The 20,127-nt window shown below is 40.6% G+C and overlaps 1 protein-coding gene across 1 annotated transcript; it reads left to right on the plus strand.

The window, feature by feature from the left end:
* Positions 1–1,613: 1,613 nt before the first annotated feature.
* Positions 1,614–17,367, plus strand: kcnj19a (potassium inwardly rectifying channel subfamily J member 19a). The gene is made up of 3 exons (XM_067616154.1): positions 1,614–2,664; positions 12,295–12,511; positions 16,271–17,367. Exons 1-3 carry the CDS (start codon positions 1,999–2,001, stop codon positions 16,933–16,935), a joined length of 1,548 nt encoding a protein of 515 aa, XP_067472255.1. The 5' UTR covers positions 1,614–1,998; the 3' UTR covers positions 16,936–17,367.
* The last annotated feature ends 2,760 nt before the right edge of the window (positions 17,368–20,127 follow it).

Consider the following 20,127-nt stretch of genomic DNA (forward strand, 5'->3'; position numbering starts at 1 on the left):
TGTGCAGAGTGTTAATCAGTGTTAATGAAATATGCATCTCAATTTAATATCTTTTAATATGCTGATTATATTGAAAGCCAGAAGGTCCAGGGTTATGATTATTTAAGTCACAAAAGGTGCTCTTGATTTATTCAGACAGACATTTTTAAGGGGATTCTTGTAATTTAAAAAGAGATAACATTGTGGGATACTGATGTAAAACGTGCAGCTTCTCATGTAAGATTTATTTAAAGTTTGAGTTTGTAGACACACGAAGAAAAAGTGTTTCTGAAAAAAAGCAACTTCATTCACAGAAAACCCCCTGAAAACCTCAGATGTGTATCACTGAGACCGGACGACTGTTGAAGCCGCCTTGTTTAAGTCACTGATTCCTCAAAAGCTCCAGTTTTCTATTTGTTTTATTTGTTAAGTGTTAAATTGTGTGCAAAATTACAATTTATGCCTGTTGTGTTGTTTGGCATGCTGCTTCCACAAAGCAACAACTAATCTTGAAAACCTAAATTAAAAATCAGTTAATTGCATAATTTATTGATAAAATGCTTAAAATCCTATGATAGAGCGTCTTAAGAGCGCTCCATTAATAAACAAGGTAATGAACTGTTTTTGGACCTTGTTTTTATTTTAAAGAGTGCAGGTCTTTTCTCATATCAGAAATCCTCCTGGGTCTCAACACAAATTAAGGATCTGAACAAAAACCACTTGAGACGAGGGTCAGTTGATGAGATCGGCCGAGGGCTTGTTCATAAGACCTGTCTGATTGAAACCGTAATTAAGAATTTGTTAATAATAGGAGTGCTTCCTAATAATGCAGCCCTTTGTGTTCTGTCTGATTAAAACAAGGGTAAAAGAGAACCAAGGACAATGCAACCCTTTTACAACTGTCCTTTGGGAGAACAGTAGTCCAGGAAATCCTCCACTGTAGTAGCTGCCCAATGTGTGAATCAATAAGAAGGCATTACAGGAAAGAAGAGAGGCACAGATTTAATGCCAGACTTAAATTGAACAATGTATCAGGACAGAGAGTGGTACAATTAAATTTATTTAAAACAAGGAGTTCCATAAAATGAGAGTTTCTGGGAATATTTAAAATTCAAATGAGTACTAGATGCCTTTTCTGTTATTGCTAATTTTACTTGACATTATACATCAGTGTAAGACTATAAACTCTGGCTGAGATTCACAGAGCAATACTGTAGCCTATCTGCAATTCAATTAGCTAATGTCCCCCCATGTTGCCCCTATTAGACCAATATTAGATCAAATATGCACATAGGTCGTCCATCCAGTAGATGGCACAGTCTAACTTGAAAGCACAAAGAACCTTCAACCTCATCTGTGTGAGGCTCCATGCTGTTAATCATAAAATGTAAAGGCAATTAAAGCACTGTGAGAAATGAATGAATGAATGAATCACCTAATTAATATATCAATTAAGTTACACACTGATTTAATTGACCAAATGAACTGAATGTTGCTCACCTCTCTCTCTCTCTCTCTCTTTCTCTCTTTTTTACACACAAACGCAGTCTTGTGTAACTCTCCCCTCCTCTCTCCCTGCCCCCTTCCCTCCCTCTCCTCGCATCTCTCCCCCTCACACACACACACACTCACACTTCATCTTTTACAGCCCACCAGAAGCTGTGAATGGTAGACAGCTCCTCGTATTTCGTTCCGCTGGTGAGCATCACGCCAGTCAGTGTGATTGGAGACTGAGCAGAGCGCACAGCTCCAGTCAGCGATCTTCTGATGCTACTCTAAATTGACCCATAAATAACTGGAAGAGCATTGGATTTTTTTTTTTTAAGAAGGGGATACTAGGTATGCTTTGAAAGCACTGACGTTCACGTATTTTTTTATCTCTAGGATTTACATCTGTGCGCGCTAAAGTGGCCATGGCGCATTTTACGCACTGCAGGTAACCAGTGTTTTGGTGGCTCAAACAAACAAAAACATGGATTAAACAGCAAGTCATTTTCCCTTTACTTTAGAGGAGCTCAAATGGCGGCACTTCGTAGAAAATTTGGCGAAGACTATCAAGTGGTTAACACAAATCGGGCAACTACTTTTTCTGCTCCGGTCAAGAAGAAACGGCAGCGCTTCGTGGAGAAGAACGGTCGCTGCAATGTGCAGCACGGCAACCTCGGCGGAGAGACCAGCAGGTATCTGTCTGACCTCTTCACCACTTTGGTCGACCTAAAGTGGCGATGGAACCTGCTCATCTTCATCCTAACTTATACGATCGCTTGGCTGGTCATGGCATCTATGTGGTGGATCATCGCTTACATCAGGGGAGACCTAAATCACGGCCACGACTCGTCTTATACCCCCTGTGTAGCCAATGTTTACAACTTCCCCTCAGCCTTTCTGTTTTTTATCGAGACTGAGGCCACGATCGGATACGGTTACCGGTACATTACAGAGAAGTGCCCAGAGGGCATCATCCTCTTCTTGTTCCAGTCACTGCTGGGCTCCATAGTGGACGCTTTTCTCATCGGCTGCATGTTCATAAAAATGTCTCAACCTAAGAAACGCGCAGAGACGCTCATGTTCAGTCAGGACGCGGTGATTTCTCAGCGAGACGGCAAACTGTGCCTCATGTTCCGTGTGGGCAACCTGCGGAACAGCCACATGGTGTCTGCTCAGATCAGGTGCAAACTCATAAAGGTAAGCTCACAAGTGCCAGATACTCTGCGTCTATGTGCTCTATAATTGATGAGAACAACTCCCTGAAAACTAAGTGAAACCCTGAAGTGTAGGAGCAGAGTTGAAGTTGAGCACATGATGAACATGAATTATTTTTCACCAATGAGCCCACAGGGAAAAGGAAAAGTTGCATATTGCATATCAAAGATTATAATTAACCTTTTTTTTTCATTTACAGCCTATTTATAAGCAGGTCCCACCACACAGTATATGCCTTGTTAAACAAAACAGGCTTAAGGTGGCATTACCATAATCCTTCAGCTGCAGGATGCTGAGGCTGAGTATCAGCCAGGTGCATCTCAAACCACTGAGATAAGAGAGTAAAGGGACTGCTGGTCTTTGTGGGGAGCGTTGCAGTGTGGGTAGTCGACACCAGCATCAGCTTCTCTCCAGCTGGTCACATGTGGACGTGACAGAAATATTCCCCTCCTGAGGAATAAAGTTACTTACAAAAATTCTGTGAATCAGTAGTGAGGGAGCTTCACACGCTACCCCGGATCAGTGGAGTCAGTAAAACAGCACTCCTGGGACTGAGTATTAAGATAAAAAAAGGTATTTGTAGCCAGAAAAAGCATTATCTTCCTTTTTGTTCTTTAGCTTGTATTTTCTTATTCCTCCTCCCTGAGATATAAAATATGTTAGAAAGCCTGACAGTGTTTGAATACAGCTTCAACAACACGCTGCAAACAGTGAAAGGACAAAAAAAAAAACTCCTCCTGACCAACTGTGTCATGTTCGTTATCCACTAATGAAGAACTCAGCTTTTGGGGAATATGGCTAATGAACCTCACACTCTGAAAACAAAGCAACAATGCAGAAAATCACACACAAAACAGCAGCAAGGTTGACTGGTTCCTCTTTTAATTATCATAATAGAGCTCCTTTCAGCCACATCCATGTTCAATGTGCAAAATGGGCCATAAAGAAGATAAACAGCACTAGTGAGGTGCTTGGAGCTTGTTTATGCCTGTGTTCTCCTCCGCACAGCCACATCGAGCACAGCGTTGGTCAGCTTAATGATGCATGCAGGCAGAGAGGGAGGCAGGGACGACCGAGCTATTCCACAGTTACAAGCATGGAGGAAGTGAACATCCCCATAGGCATAAAGTACAATCACACATGTCTACGTCGATTTCCCCCTCGTCTCTCCTGTGAGAGTGAGCTGTAAGCTCTCAGCATCTCAATCAGACTGTGCAACACACCTTTGATGTCTTTTGATATAATTTAATCTAATATAATATAATGAATAGTCAGTTTTAAGTGTCTTAAAAGTGTCTTTTTAAAAAAAATGATGGCATCCAGAACATAAATATGAGGATTTATGTTAGCTCAAAAAAAAAGAGCAGATGTAGCATCATAAAATAATCAAGGTTCACTGAATTTTTGCAGTCAAGAGCCACACTCCTGTTTTACTTTTCCTTCTGGGCTGCAAGAAATACAATCAGTATAAATTCCAAGACCTCTCTGCCAAGCCCACATCATTTTTTTTACACTCCCTCTCTCTGTGGTGAAATACAATAAATACAGCATCCACTCTGTGCTCCTTAGTATTTTTTTTTTATTATTATTTTTGCTCCAGGGCTTCGTGGTCTAACCTTGTTCTTTCGCTTCAAAGACTCTCTTCCTGAGACAGAATTTTTTTGCAGCAGCTCTGCCAGAGTACAGAACAAAAAAAAAATGTAAAAAAAAATAAGTGAATCACTGTGCATGTATGTCAGTATTGTTTAAACTGAACATACCTTTAGCTATTATATGTCACATACTATGTTTAAAAAAAACCTTAAATAAAAAAAATTCAAGTAATCATATTTCAGACTGAATGCTTTCAGTGCAGTCCCTGTACAGAGATGTTGGTGGTGCTGTTGAACTGCAACCTTTCTCAAGTCATACCTCATCATATGAAATACTTAGACATTACTGGCAGAGGAATCTTTTCAACTTTTATAGAAACAGCGTGTGTGTGTGAGAGAGAGTTTGTGAAAAGGTTTTTGTAGTAACTTGTTCATCAAGCTGAGTAAATGAACATCTCTCTGACATCAAATCTAATCTGAATCTTTTATAAATCAAAACAGAGCTATTTCTGAGACATCACCTCATAATATGATTTTGAGTATTCTCTGAAACTTTTGATTGATGTTACATAAAACTCTGAGCTGATTTCAGTCACATAATGAGTCTGAATATGACATTTTGTAAACAATGGCATAGTAGTTGTGGGAACACTATCCATTTTTTCTAAGGGAACAGTTATGCTTCAACCAAAGTGCTTGTTGAATGGTTGAAAAAGTCTGAATTTCCCTTCCTCCTATGCCTTTCCCATGTTATAAATGGGCGGGGGGGGCGGGGGGGGGTCCAATAGGCTCAAAACTGTCAATCCGACATTTACAGCTTCTTCACACATGATTGGCTAAGCTGATGAGAAAGTAAGCAGGGTTTGAACCTTTCGTTCGAGCTCTTTTTTCATTCTTTATACAACTAATTCTGTCACTTTTTCTGTGTACAACACTATGAACGCCTTTCAAATAAAATGTGAGCTGCTATTCTCATACATAAACGATTATCGTGTCTCCGCCCTCTCTATCATAGCGGGGTTTTTTTCATCCTGCCCCTTCAAGTGTGGCCACAAGATACAACAATAAACACTTCTGCCATCCAACGTGATCAGACGACATGTCGTATGAAGTAGTTCTTTTCAAGCATACTCCCACCTTAATGAAACTCTACAGGGCACTCATCTTTGCAGTGGAGTGACCACTGAAGCTTTGCATGTATATCACAGCAAATAAGGTCAAGTGCAGTCAACTCTATAGAGTCCGTATCTGTAAAAGGATGGTCTTAACCCTGCTCTTATCAACTGAGCCTTCAGCAGCTATTAAGAAAGCATGCCGTCATGCTCCACCTGTTTTCATATAGAGCAAGGATTACACTAACCACTGCTCTGTTTCACCGAACTGAACAGTGTTGTTGGAGATGTTGCAGACACAAATAAACTGGTCTCAGTGCGTTCCCCTGTAAGATAAAAGCACCAGTCTTTCACTATGACCACACCTAGATACAGAATGATGGTATTCCCTTTCTCTCTGAGGATGCCCAGGAAGCCAAAGAAGGTTTTTTTTTGCCTATACTAGCTGAGGCCACACCACTTAAAAAAGCCAGCATATTTTGTTGAAGACAGTGAAGACCGACTGTCTGCTGATACTAAGCTCTGCTCATGGGGTCAGTTGGTTTGCTTTGAAGGATCAGGAGACAGTTTGTGGTTTCACATGGAGTCTGCAGCAATAGAATAAAGAGGAGATTACCTCACAGCTGCAAAAAAAAGAAGAATGTTATTGACTGGTTCTGTGTGGGAGGTGCCACCATGTAGTCATAGCCACTGTAGTACATGCTGCAAGGCTGGTTAAGGTATTACAGTCAGCGATAAAGTATCTAAAGAAGCTCAGAATAAATCCTTCTCATTCATGCATGTTTTACAATAGCGTCTCTCCCTTTTCTCAGATAAAGAGTTTTACGCACACATAAAACCAGCTTCAAACCAGACTAAGAGGAACGAGCCTAAAAAAATCACAGTTCTCACAACTGTGGTTCGAAACCCCGATCTGGAAAGGTGACAGTTTGATGGTTCCTGGATACCTGAAGCAGTATGCTCAGCATCAAGGCACATATAGCATGGTCGGTGTGAATCTGTGACAAAGCTACTACTGTTCGATACAGAACTGAGTCGTCAGATGAAGCTACAGCTCATTTTTTTTCCGGGCTAAGTTGAAGTGTCAAGTGCTGAGTAAAAGAGGAAATGGAAACACTTGTTGGCGCTGCTGTGTTTGGACAGCATGTCGGTGTACCAGAGCTCCGCCGAACTGTCGCGGATGATTACTGGATGACAGCAGACAGCAGGAAGACGGGGAGAGACAGACCAATGGGAACTGTCATACGGAGTACCACCATAAAGCAGTTGAAATGCAGCTTTGCACGGCATCCATGACAGCCTCACAGGGCATCCTGGTGGAACATCCCAGCTGAAAATATAACTCCGGTATTACTGCGGGGTTTGTGGGAGGAGGAGAGAAAGCGAAAGGGATTGATTGGAAGTGATGGAAAAGTGGTGAGCGAGCTGGAGAGCAGCTTGCAGTAAGAGAGGGGAGAAATAAAAAGAATTACTAACAGATTTTTTTCTTAATGTTTTCATTGTATGAGTGGTGCTTTCTATTTCAGAGGTATACAAGCGAGAGAAATCCTTTCGGCTGAATATCTCCTCAGAGGATTGCAGGATGGGCTACATACACTAGTCAATAGAACAAGAATGGATTTCCATTTCTTTTCTAATAAGAATAGAGATGCAATTATACCATCAAGTTGCGGAGAGCCTTGAAGCTCTGGAGTCATTGATTAGCAAGCCCCTGAGCCAGAAAACCTTAAGACTCATTGTAAATTGTTTTTTTTCACTGTAAGATGGTGCATGCTAACAAATACATAACAATACATGTAGGTACATACACAAACATTTACGTTTTTTTTTTTACCTTGGTTTCCTCGCTAAGTTTGCTTTCCAAGGCATTGAAAAGAAGGCATGTGAGGTGAAATGTGTATATTTGTTGTGTCTTTGCCAGGAAACACAAAAGGTAAAATGTAATATTAGTGTTACAGCTTCAGGATTCTTGCACACAGACTGACAGTAATAATGTATGAGCCTAGTTACAGTATTTTCCACATCTAAGTAAAAAATCAGAGGCAGCACAGTCACGACAAAACACATTTTTGGCCAAGAACATTGTGACACTATTTCTGCCCACTCCTGCCAAAGTTACTAAGTGTCACATTGAGATTTAAAACTGTTTGCAAGCAGAAGACGAAACAGCATACATACATAGTAAATTTCAGACCCTATTACTTCAAAACATGCCTATTTTTGTGGACTAGAGCTCTGTAATCAACTAATCAGTGTGATCTCACATGCCTCCTGATTACCTGGCTGACAATCCAGATAAATCTTGCAGTTTTCACTTTCCAGACAGTGTGGCTACCCAATATTTTTAGATCATTGAGAAAAGACTCAAGTAACCCTGTGGATTGCTTTCATATTGAATGATCCTATAGTGCACGACTTGTGTCCAATGCCAACGTTCAGTGCTAATCCAGGAAGTACTGTGCCATTTATACACCAAGGCAGGTGGAAAAAAAAGATTGTGGAGGTCAGGTTGGTGGAAGAGATTTTAGTTTGTCTGACTTTTATGCCAGAAACCAGAGTTTGCATCCCATCATGTACAAAAAAGTCTTTTTTTTTTTTAAATGATTGATCTTAAATACATGTTTTATTTGCCTAATCCTTACCATGCAGTAGTTGCCATGCACAGATATTGCAGAAATAAATGTAAATGAATACAGAGCTGCAATGATTAGTCAGTTAATCGATAAATCAATCATCAGACAGTTAACTGGCAAGTATTTTGATAATCAAATATTCATTTTAGTCATTTCTTTAAGCAAAAATATCAGAAATGTGCAGGTTTAAACTTCTCAAATATGAAGATTTAATGTTTTTCTTTGTCATACATGACAGTAAACTGAATATCTTTATCTGCAGATTAATTGATAATGAAAATAATCGTTAGTTGCAGCTCTAAATGAATATAAAATTGTTGGCATCGAATGTTCAGAAATGTTATTATTGAACGTAATTCAGGGTTTTGCAGGATTGTCCAACATCAATGTGAAGTCTGGCGAAGGTGGTTTTATCTAAACTTTTGCTGGAACAATTGGTGTCATCCTTGTCAGATTAGTGAGTTCTAACGCAGTGAGTTGGACATGTGAGCAATAATTGGTCACTCCAGATTTGGATGGGCCACGATGCAGATGTTTTCCCTGCAGCAGGAAACTTGATTATGTGCGTGAGAAGCTGTACCCTTAATGCACAAATGAACTTGGAACTAAAAAAAAAAAAACAGCTCACAGAGAGTTTTGATGTATTCGCCCATGTCCTCCTTTATGTTTAAGAACAAAAATATCCAGTTCAAAGAAAAAGTAACTTATACTACGTTCACACTAAGCTGAGTGAGTCTAATGATGCATCTTTTTCTTACCATTTTGGCCTTCTGCCCACACTAGTTTTTCAGCGATGCACTCAAGAACTCTGAAGACGCCTCCCTCGAAAAACGATGATGTGAGCCTGCTCAGACACCATCGAGGGGCTGTGTGGCAGTACAATTACAGTTCCACACATTCTGTCGCTTCTAACCCTCTCTGCGATCACTCATCTTAGACGTCAGCATTCCCAATCGCGCAGCACAGGTGTTGTCATTAAGCTGCATTTAGTTTTATTGTGTCATAAAATGGTAGTTTGATTGTTCTCTCGGTGCGGCAACAAAGATATTGCCGTTTGCCTGGTGGGTGAATTGTCTGACAAAGGAAATATTTGTTAATGAGAACAACAAAATTGTAAGTTGGGCTGTATTATGAGGGAGAGAGGAGTCTTGTTTGCATCTTATTTGCGTCAGGTTGTGTCTTTCCCTCTTCTTGCTAGTAATCTGATGCACTTTTGTTGTTTCCTACCAAGAGGGGAAAGAAGAGATGTAGCCATTTTCACATTTCTTGGATGTTTCAGTGCAGACAGAAATCTTATTAAAACTACACTAACACTCTTGATTTGATTTGACCAATTCATCTCACTCATGTCAGCTGGATTTGCTGACACTTACTTGTTTGTTGAAATTTTAGACCGGCTCAATCTTTCTAAATATAGAGTAGGCAGACGGTATCTGGTAGTGTGAAAGCCTGCTTGATTCGGCCGGCTTGTCAGGTGACTTGCGATATCTTCCACTCCCACTCTCAGGCTACTGATTGATGAAGGCCCAGCACGGCATGGAGTGGAATTGAGTAGGAAGATCAGGCCACTTTAAGTCTAATCAATTTTATTTATCACCTGTCTTCATCCATGAGAATCATTCACGACACTGAAACTCTCCTTTTGTGAGCGTGAGACAAAACCACGTCGCCTTTCTAATGATAATGAACAGCTGGCAGGTTGACTAGGTTGGTGAGTTGTCAGATGTAATGGGTAGAATTTTGAACAGAAATGTTTTTGTGTTCTCATCTGGCGCTTTTGCTGTACCATCTCCCCAAAAGCACTGAATAAAATGAATTTTAAAAAGTCCTTGTCTTGATGCAGCAGAGCTTGGGGAGAAAATCTGTTTATTTGTTAGAACAGAGTGTCAGATTTACAGAAAAGACAGTAGACAAGCTCAGCTATCTCTGAATCTTTGTGCAGGAAGAAGCGTAGGAGAGTGCTAACAGGGGCTGTGTAAGGAGCTTTGCCTGTCAATGTTTGCATACAGTCATCCATCTTTTTAATCTTAAGCGACAAAGACAGAAAGTGAAAAGTAGAATTTCCCTAAGCTAGCATGAGATAACCCACATAGAGGAATGATGCCAAACAGTGTTCAGCGGCCTGTAAGCACCTGACAAGTGAACAATGCCCCCCTGACATGAAAGTCCCCCCCCCCCCCCCCAAACGTAAATCCAGAAGAGCATCTCATTGATATTCACAGGAGATAGAAATAGAACGCAATGTTTTCTGGCAATGCAAAGCTTGTTTACTCACACTTCATTCACACTTTGCGTCTCGGAAAGATAAACCATAGGGCAATGTCACTGGGAGGTCAGGATCAAATTGGGCTCCGGGTGGTACGTAGCTGCAGTACAGGAGTGAACTGGGTGGGTGAGTGAGATAGAAAGCAGCACCAGAGATGTAGTAAACCCACTGACACCTAATTAATTTATTAATGAAAACATAAGTCCTTTTGTATCTTTGATTCCCCAAAAATATCTGACATAAAAACATTTGAAACAACTGAATCGTTTGCTGAAATTAGAGCATAAATTCTGACATTAGTTCAAAACAGTTCTCAGATTGTTTTAATCTTATTATAGTCAATGTTCTGCTCACGTTTGTGTGTTTTCTTCCTTTACTTTCCACTGAAACGACTGTTGTCCAGTAGCTTAGCAACTCTAACCAACACGACCAGTTTTTCAATCATTCTCCACATGTTGAGTTTAATTATTTCATTAGTTTGGAGGGTGGTTTCTTTCTTTAGCTTTTCCAAAAATCAAAAACACAAGAGCAAAAGGGTAAAGACTGCATTTAACAGATTCAATTGTTTGTCTACTTTAATGTAAAATGCAACTGTTAGCATGACCACCTACCGAAGTAACAGAGCATTGCTGTACTTACTAAAAGGCCAGGGAGCTGCACTCACTACATTCGTTTGATAGAGTTAAGGTTAGCATAAGTAGCTAGCTAGAGCTACTAAAATCTGCAATTGACAGTCATCAGATAGAAATGAGAAGTCTTCTTTTTGAGGTCAAGAACCTTGACTTGTTTTAGATTTTCGATGATAATGCTGCCACCGTTATCACTGTAAACAGAAGTAGCAACAGTAACCAAGGGGGGGGGGCGGGGCTTAGAGAGAAGAGTCAATTGCTGGGTGATACCAAATATATATCCACATGACAATGACTCAGTAATAAAGGCTGAAGGAGGATAATGCCTTTGTTGGAATGATGTGTGTGTGAATATTTTAGGATTTACAACAAGAACAAAAGATACAGAAATGGCAGAGAGGGTTACAGAGATGGTGGTGGGACTGCGTGTGTGTCTGTGTGGGAGATCATTATCATTATTACAAGCTGTGTGGTGGTGGAATAGTGTGGGTGAGTGGGTGGCCGGTGGCTGACACATCTCAATTATTAGTCGGAGGTGAAACTATGTAGAAAAAGAGTATAAAATGTTTCTTTGCTAGTAAATTCTTTATAGGAAAATCAACTTAACACAGTTTGTTTTGTATTGTTGACTTAAAAGGTATTTTTCTGATGCAATTTATAATATTTATTAAGTATTACCACACAGGAAAAAGATAATCATGACCTCTGAGGGTCAGATTTCTTAAGCATAAACGACACAGTAATGATATTATATGTCAAAACATACTGTAGCTAATGAAACACAAGGTTGTTGTTAGCAGGGCTGACCATCCTTTCAAGCTTTTTTTTAATATATAAAAGCTTTTTTTTTTAAAATTTAAAAAAAAAAAACAACAAAAAAACCCAGACATCTATTTTCTAAAAGCAGGATGTAAGCAAATGGCTTCACATTTAAGGGAAAAACAGACTGCTACGTGAGGAGAGCAAAACAGGAAGAGAAAAGGGGAACAGATTGATTAGACAGTATAAGACAGGAAAGGAGAAAATACATCCAAGACCTTGGTGCTGTGCTCCAACATCATCTGGACAATTAAATGCTTCCGCACCAGTTAACGCTCTGTGGGCAAGTCCTGTCCAAACACTACTGTCTCAAATGTCAAGTTTACATACTATAAGTTCTTCTAGAAATCAATGTGAAGTGCCAAGTCTGTGTCCACGGCAAACATCACTTTTTTTAGGAGGGTGATACAGTGGACGTTTTTTAGAGAATTATGCTGAAGAACAAGAATCTTTGTTACTCTGTTCTACCATGTCATGCATTTAATCCCCTCTCTCTTTATTTCACTGTTTCCCCCTCTGTCTTTCTCTACTTCTGTCCCTGTCTCTCTTTTCGGCTTTCAGTCTCGCCAGACACCTGAGGGTGAGTTCTTGCCTCTGGACCAGTGTGAATTGGATGTTGGTTTTGGGACGGGCGCAGACCAGCTCTTCCTAGTTTCCCCTCTTACCATCTGCCATGAAATCAATCCCAAGAGCCCCTTTTTCGACCTATCCCAGCGCTCGCTCATGAATGAACAGTTTGAGATTGTTGTTATCCTCGAGGGCATCGTGGAGACCACTGGTGAGGAATCCTGCTTGAATTAAACTTCTTTCAGCTCTTTTCTTTTAATGCTTTTTGTGTCCCTTCCATCTCATTCTCAGCGCTCCTTTTCTTCACTCCTCTCCCACACAATTTAAATGTAAATTGATATATTAATATCAGCCTCATAATCTAGACTCTAGTGAAATCTCATTTCCATGCCTTCCACGTTTTTGCATATTTGAAGAAGGCAGGACCTGAAAAAAGTAAAAATGAGAACAACACATGAGAATGACACACTGATTGAATTATGAGGGATATTTTATTACTGCAGAATCGGTTTATGCCCACTCTATGCATAATAAAAGCCTGTGGTCATAGATGCGTGTGTCACTTTGATGAATGAGCCAAGGTTTTAGTAGAAGTTCCACTCCATTTTTCAGATGACAGCTGAGAGCAGAGGTAATTCTGAGCCTGTGAGACACTGGTATACAGCCGTTGCTGTAAACTACAGGCAGCCATGCTGGACTAGTCTCAGCAACAACATTACTCTCTCTCTTTTATATATATTTAACAGAATGATTCTTCCCTAAAGTACAACACAAATAAATCCATCTCACTCTTTTCTTTGCAGCTCTGCTTCTATCCATCCCCTATAACCCTCACTTTGCTACTGCTATAGGAGAAACCACAGAGCTGAATAGGCTTAGAGCAGGAGGAGGGATCAGCAGAGAAGCGTAGAGGCAGGCAGGCAACATGGTCTGTGCTCTGTTGATAATACCATTAAATCAGGGAGCAGCCACAAGTTTACTGTCGCAGTGCTGTGGCACTTATAGCTGAAGAGTAGAAGAGGGAAGCCCTGTCATTGTCACCTTCAGTTGATCCTGATATCCCATCATCCTCACGCTAACACATATCCCATTAATCCAAACACATTAAGAGTTATCCCCTCACATCTAGCCGGTCCTGACAGCTGCTCAGCTTGTTGATTGTCTCTCCAACTCATTTCAATTGTCTTTCAACCAGACTTGACACATTACCATGCAGTTGCTCGAATACATGTCAGTTTTAGTTCATGTCTTACTGGCAGTATTGATTCTGTTTTCACACATCAGAACAAAAGCAGAAAGAGTGGGTCTAAGGCGTGTTTCTCCACAAAACTGAATGTTTTTCTGTCAAGTTTGAGAAAGTATGTTACCCTGAGCAGGTATAAGCAGCTATAGAGAATGGACGTATAGATGGAGAGTGAAGTCTCTATAGAATAAATAACCTTCACAGTTGCAGTGTTTATAGTTTTACACTCAATGTGAAGAAACCAGGCTAAACATAATCTCTTTATTGTCTTTTAAGGATAAGGCTGGCAATATTACGATTCTGGTCAGCAAATCCAATTAAAGCACCATACACTTGTCCCAGCACTTCTCTCAACCTGGGAACATTTTCTGTAGTCATCTTTTGTCACCGTGTCCAGAGCCTCATGCGATTCTTCCTGGATTTCTTCCACACTGACGAATCTCCTCCCTTTCAGTCACAATTTTAGTTTAACAAAGCTGTAGGCATACACTACTTAGTGCCAAATCCAATAACTACACCCTACTCCCATGCTATCGATGGCATCCAGGAATTTTTGGGTTCCCCCTGGTATATCTTATTCCTCTGTGTTATTGAGCACAAACTCTGTCTATGAAAACACATCAATGAGCCACACTGTTGCACTGGGTGAAATGTTCCTTCATTACCATGATCATGGGCACTGTAGTTTAGTTTGACTCTGTCTTGCTGCCATAAATACTCAGATTAGACTAATCCTAAACTGAAAATAGTTCCTAACAAATGCACTATTGACTCCTGTTTGAGTAACATTTGCTGAAAACTACAGAACTACCCAACTAGCCTCTTAGGCATTAGTATTTGGGTCCTTTTCATGGGATTTTAAAAAAGCACCAGCCTTATCCTTGAAGTGTAGTACAGTGTTTCATCCTAAAACAGAACAGAAAGTGTAGATTGATTGTACTTATTACAAACATCTGAAGAATAAATCTCATAAAAGAAGGAAACTTATTTCCCCTGTTAAGCCATTTATCATCTCCATCTATAGCTTACACTTTCACTAATATGCAGATGACACACACCTCTCTTTTACATGTGTGTTACATTTCTCTGTTGTCATAATTCATATTCTTGCAAATGAACATTGGCCAGATTCAAATAAAAACTCGCAGAAAAGCCGAAGCATCATAATGCACCACATAAACAGTGCCAGTGAAGGCTACTGCCAGGAAATTTACATAAAGTCTTCTTCAGGGACGCCCTGGTCGCTGTCTGCCAAGTGTTTGCATAGTTGTGCTAAGGGCTTTTATTTTTATGCAAGATGCACTAAACATTAACCAGCTGGTTGAATACCCATATGATGCCTGAATGATGAAACAAAACCAGCATGCCTGTCAGGCTTTAAACCCAGAAGTGTCCACTGCACCAGTATTACTGCTGTCTTATATATCTACAGTCAGCAGAAATACAGTCATTGTCCTGATAAGAAAAGACTATAATACTGGAAAATTGTCCCAAACTCACCCTCGTGATTCAAGCCAAGCCTCTGGGGCTAATTAAGAATAAAAATGACCTATGTATAGATGCAGGACTGTTGAAGGTTGTCTGTGGATGAAGATGAGTAGTGAGCCTGGAATAGCATCAGGCTATGACATAACACTGCACATATCATCGCTCAGAGGGACGGGATCAGACTCCTACTCTACAGCTAACTGTAGTGTTTAACAGAAAAGCTCAGGTTGTAGCAGAGCCATTGGATCAGAAAAAATATGGACTAAGTGCTTATTGATCGCAAAGGGCCCACAACAAACATCAAAATGTCAAGGAAATTATTTTACAAGAACTGAGGTCAAATAGAAAAAGTGGGTTCAGGATGCTTGCGAGCATTTACAATGCTGTATATAGCAGACACACAGTCACAAGCATTACTAGAAAATCTTTACTCTGCTTCTCAAGATGTCATCTTAAATTTATGGACAAATATGCACACTAATAAATAACTGCCAAAAGAGCATGACATAATTGTGCCAATAGATAATTGCCTTTCAGATGAGAGCAGATTCATGCCAGTATAATTCACAATCAATACCACAAGCTACAATATGACATGTAAAGACAGGACCCGTGGCTCTTGCCATTGATGTATTGGTGTGGGAATGGTGGTGGGTGACTGCTAATTATGCTGATCAGATTTAAACTGGCAATTATCACAACACAACACAACACTGATACCAAGCGTCATTCACCTTTCACCCATATTAACAGCACAAAATATGGAAAGTGCTCACTCTTGCACGGACACAGAAACAGCTCTGCTTTAACTTCAGGGAGGAATATTTACAGACAGACAAAAGACACAAGCAGAGATGTCTGTTTCTTCATCACATATCATCTTCCTAGTTATTTCTTTACAGTACATAAAGGCAAGATGCTTAGAATATGGAGAGACATATAGTACAAACAATAGTCAGTAGTAATAGCTGTGTGGCTGCTTTCATGAGCCATTTAGGAAATGGCAAGAAACCTTTCCTGTGGATTTACTGTTGAAACAATATTTAAATATTCAGTATGTGACTATGGCACAGAATGGTAGATTGCACAGGGAGGATTATGAGCAGCGGAAAAAGAGATAAAGGGAGTGAATTGTGCCCTTTTGAATTCCCCCTCATCTGCCAGTAATTGTTTTCTTGCAGCTAACCCCCATTTAATGACAGTTATTAAAGTTATTACTTCCCTGTCACTCCCTCGTAGGTATGACATGCCAGGCACGGACGTCATACACTGAGGATGAGGTTTTATGGGGCCATCGCTTCCTGCCGGTGATGTCTCTTGAGGAGGGCTTTTTCAGGGTAGACTACTCTCAGTTCCACAGCACGTTCGAGGTACCAACACCACCATACAGCGTCAAAGAGCACGAAGAGAAGAACTCACTGCCCTCACCTCTATCCACTCCCACCCCTGCACTGACTGAGAGCCATGGCGCCCGGCGTGATCGGGTGTTTTCCGTGGATTGCATCAACACTTCAGATGAAAGGGGCCGTCATGGAGGCGCTGGGGGTCGACTGCCAAGCAAGCTGCAGAGGATGAGTTCTTCTGGGAAGGAGGACCTGCAGAGGAAGGTGCTTCTGCTGAGCTCCCAGCACTCTGAGAAGGCCTGCAGCACAGGAGACCTGCCCCTGAAGCTCCAGCGCCTTAGCTCCTCGCCTGGACCTGAGGCGGAGAATCGGCTGCAACTCAAGTCCCTCAAGGTGGGCTTCGAACCCATGACCCAGTCTACGGGAGACCTGTACCAGCACAGCCTACACCCTACGCTGTCCCCTGCTCCAGTGCCAATGCCCAGCCCACTGCTCTCAGCTGGTGGGAGGCTGGAGGACAACCTGCCGGCGAAGCTACGGAAGATGAACGCTGACCGCTGAAACCCAGAAAGGCCACGACCACAACAACAGACTCCCACAGACCTCCAATGACTGATGCACAGGAGGAGACATGCATGGAAACAGATTCAGAGATGTACTTTACCTTGGGAGGCTTTGATAAGGAAAAACTAATGGTTTGCTGACAATTTATTGATTAGTTTTTTGTTTTTTTTCTTGAAACACAACCTTTACTGGAATTACTGTGGTTTTTGTGTTTCATAGCAAAGACATTCATGCAGGCTTTGTTACACACAAAACAACAAAAAAAAAAACACAAACTTCATGCTTAATGCGAACTTGATCATTCTGCAAGTTGTGCATGTATACACTAAAACCATTGTTTAATGTATGCACCACTACACTTAATAGTCAATATAAGTTTTATCTAAATATAAATTATATTGAGCTGATAATAAATGCTGTTTAATCTTTCTCTTTTTTGTGTTTTTATTGCTTGTCACACCAAAAACTTATGTTTGGTTGTTTAGTTTATGAACTCATTAATGTTTGTGTTATTGTTTGTGCAACAGTTTTACCAGATGTCAATAACTAATCCAACAGTGCAATGCAGTTTCAATAGTCTGTTGTTAATGTCCTAATTTTGTCCCCTTGGCAAGCGACACTTTATGCAGCAACAATCCCATAATTCCTCAGTGAATAAAGTGCGTGTAAGAGAGAGTGCGAGAGGATAATGAGCCACGCTGCTGCCGAGAGAGAGAAATATGAAGGGTGTTCATTGGAGAATGGAAGCTGATTATAGTCAGCCGAACGTTCCAGACAGAGGGGTAATGTGGTCACTGAGGCATCATGTCTAAACACAGGATTATGTGGTCTTCTCTGCAATGTATGTCCAAGCAGACAGTCACAATCTTGGTTTAGTAGTAATTTTATTTTCCAGGAATGAAGAGATACTATTTTGTCAGCTGTTTCACAAACAGCCAGAGAAATTGGGAGATTTACAGATAAGGACAATCTCCTTTTCCTGAAACAAATAGTCTTCTAACAACATACTGAGAAGAAAGCAACAGGAAGCATGAGACTAAATCCAAAAAACCACACTGTATGGAGCACAGGGGTCAGCTTATCCAAAGTACTTAGAGCTCCTAAACCTTAATTTCACCAATATAGCAGAACAAAGACAGGAAAATCAATTGATGAGGGAGATTTTTCCTGCTTCAACTGCACACTTGGAGAGAGCTTCCCCCTCTCATTATGAACCCGCAGCTTCAACAACCCACTCAGTTTACACAGAGCCCAAACCGCTCTGTACACTCTATTCCTCTAATTTAGCTGCATACAGCCTTGTGTGTGTGTGTGTGTGTGTGTTTGTACATTCATTCACTACACACATGGTTCGCCACTGTTCTCACGCTGTGTATGATTTGCCAATTTACACAACAATGAATAGAAATGGACTCATTACAAGATTACGATGAAACATGGAGACAGTTAATAATGAAACTTAATGTGACGGTTTTACAGGAAGCACAAACTCTGTTCAACTTAACTATAGTTGTACCTACAGTTGATTACTGCTTTCATTACATGACCCACTGATTCAATTAATCAATGATGTTGAAATAGCCAGGTTTATTTTTTTGAATTAGGCTATTTCATGTGAACAACCTCATACTGTATTCAGCCTCTGTATGGGGATAATTTTTCGCCACTGTCAACCACTCGTTGTGCAGTTATTACCAAAACCAGGAAAGAATAGCAGTTCAAAGCACTACCTATTTTTTCATATCTGTCATACTTTATGTAAAATGTATCCAATCTCCTACTTTTAGTGCTGTAAGATGTCTAAAAATGGTCAGTTCAACCCACTTTGGTTTAAAAATATACATAAAAGTTTGTATTTTAAAAAAGCTGGTGTATAGATAAATCATTTTATCTGTAACACCCCCTGAACAGGACTTACCAGTAATGACACTTTGAGGCATATATTTTCATGTTATTGATGCATATCCACAATAGCTTAAATGTTCACAATGATCACACCAATCATGAGACTAATAATCTTATTATAGACCTGTTCTATAATAAAATATACACCAGGTCCTTATTTTAATTCTAGGGCTGGACTGGTTTATCTTTGCATGATTTACAGTTAAAAAAAACTCATTATTTATCTTATACTGGCTCTTTATGCAGCCCCTCAGTTCAGCCTCTGCCTCAGTCCTTTGACCATGTTTTACACAGACATCCAACATTCAACCCTGTTATGTCCTCACAACAGCTAAATTGGCAAACCTTGAGCTATTTTACTGGACTAACTGTCACAAATTATGGTTTATTTACCTTACTGACTGAGAAGATGCCTAATGTCATTCTATGGGCTACCTGGAGCCACTATTTGAGACCACTGCTAGAAACCTTCCCACAGTGGCCCACAGTGAAACCACTGTCACCTCCTCTGTGTCTTAAACTAACGACATGGTGAACCTTGGCAACACCATTTTCATCAGAGTTTCGGAGAGTCAGCTCCTGTCTGAGGTGTTTTCGGAGGGTTTCAGCCTCTGCTATAGCGACCCTGACACTGATGTCTTCACAGGTTAAAAATACCAGGAACATGAATACTTAATAAAAAGACAAGACATGGAGAGGCTCGCTGACTTCCCCTATGCTGTTCTACAACTCAAATGTGCCGCTGACATGTTAATATCCAGTTTGGGGAGTTGAGAAAGTTCTAAATGACAAAAAAACATAATTCTCATCTCTGTCAAAAAAAAAAGAGTGCATTAATTTCCCATTCTTTCCCATCAGACAGTCAGGTTTGGGGATTGGGGATGTTTTGATGTATCACTGATTCATTTATAATCCACAGTGTACTGTGTTGCACCAACTGTGAATGAATGTCTAATTAGATCACTTGTGGTGAAATGCGCCTGACGGAATCACCTTACGGAGACACACAAACAAACACCCACGCACACGCATACTCCACAAACAGATGCAGCAGCCGTCAATCAAAACCAAGCCGCTTCTTTCCACCACAGTCACCACGGCAACATGGGAACCTCTTTGCCCTTCAGCGGTGGAGGCTAAGCATACAGCCGAGGTGTATATGTGTGTTTATGTCTGCGTGAGGGGAGATCCTCGTTGTATCCTTCAGTGCTGAAAATCAGACTCTTACACCCACTCCCGTTTAGCAAACTCAAATACAGCATTTAAAATATGAGCGCGTGTGTG

Source organism: Thunnus thynnus, chromosome 17, assembly GCF_963924715.1.
Source record: "Thunnus thynnus chromosome 17, fThuThy2.1, whole genome shotgun sequence".
In the NCBI taxonomy this organism is placed as follows: Eukaryota; Metazoa; Chordata; class Actinopteri; order Scombriformes; family Scombridae; genus Thunnus; species Thunnus thynnus.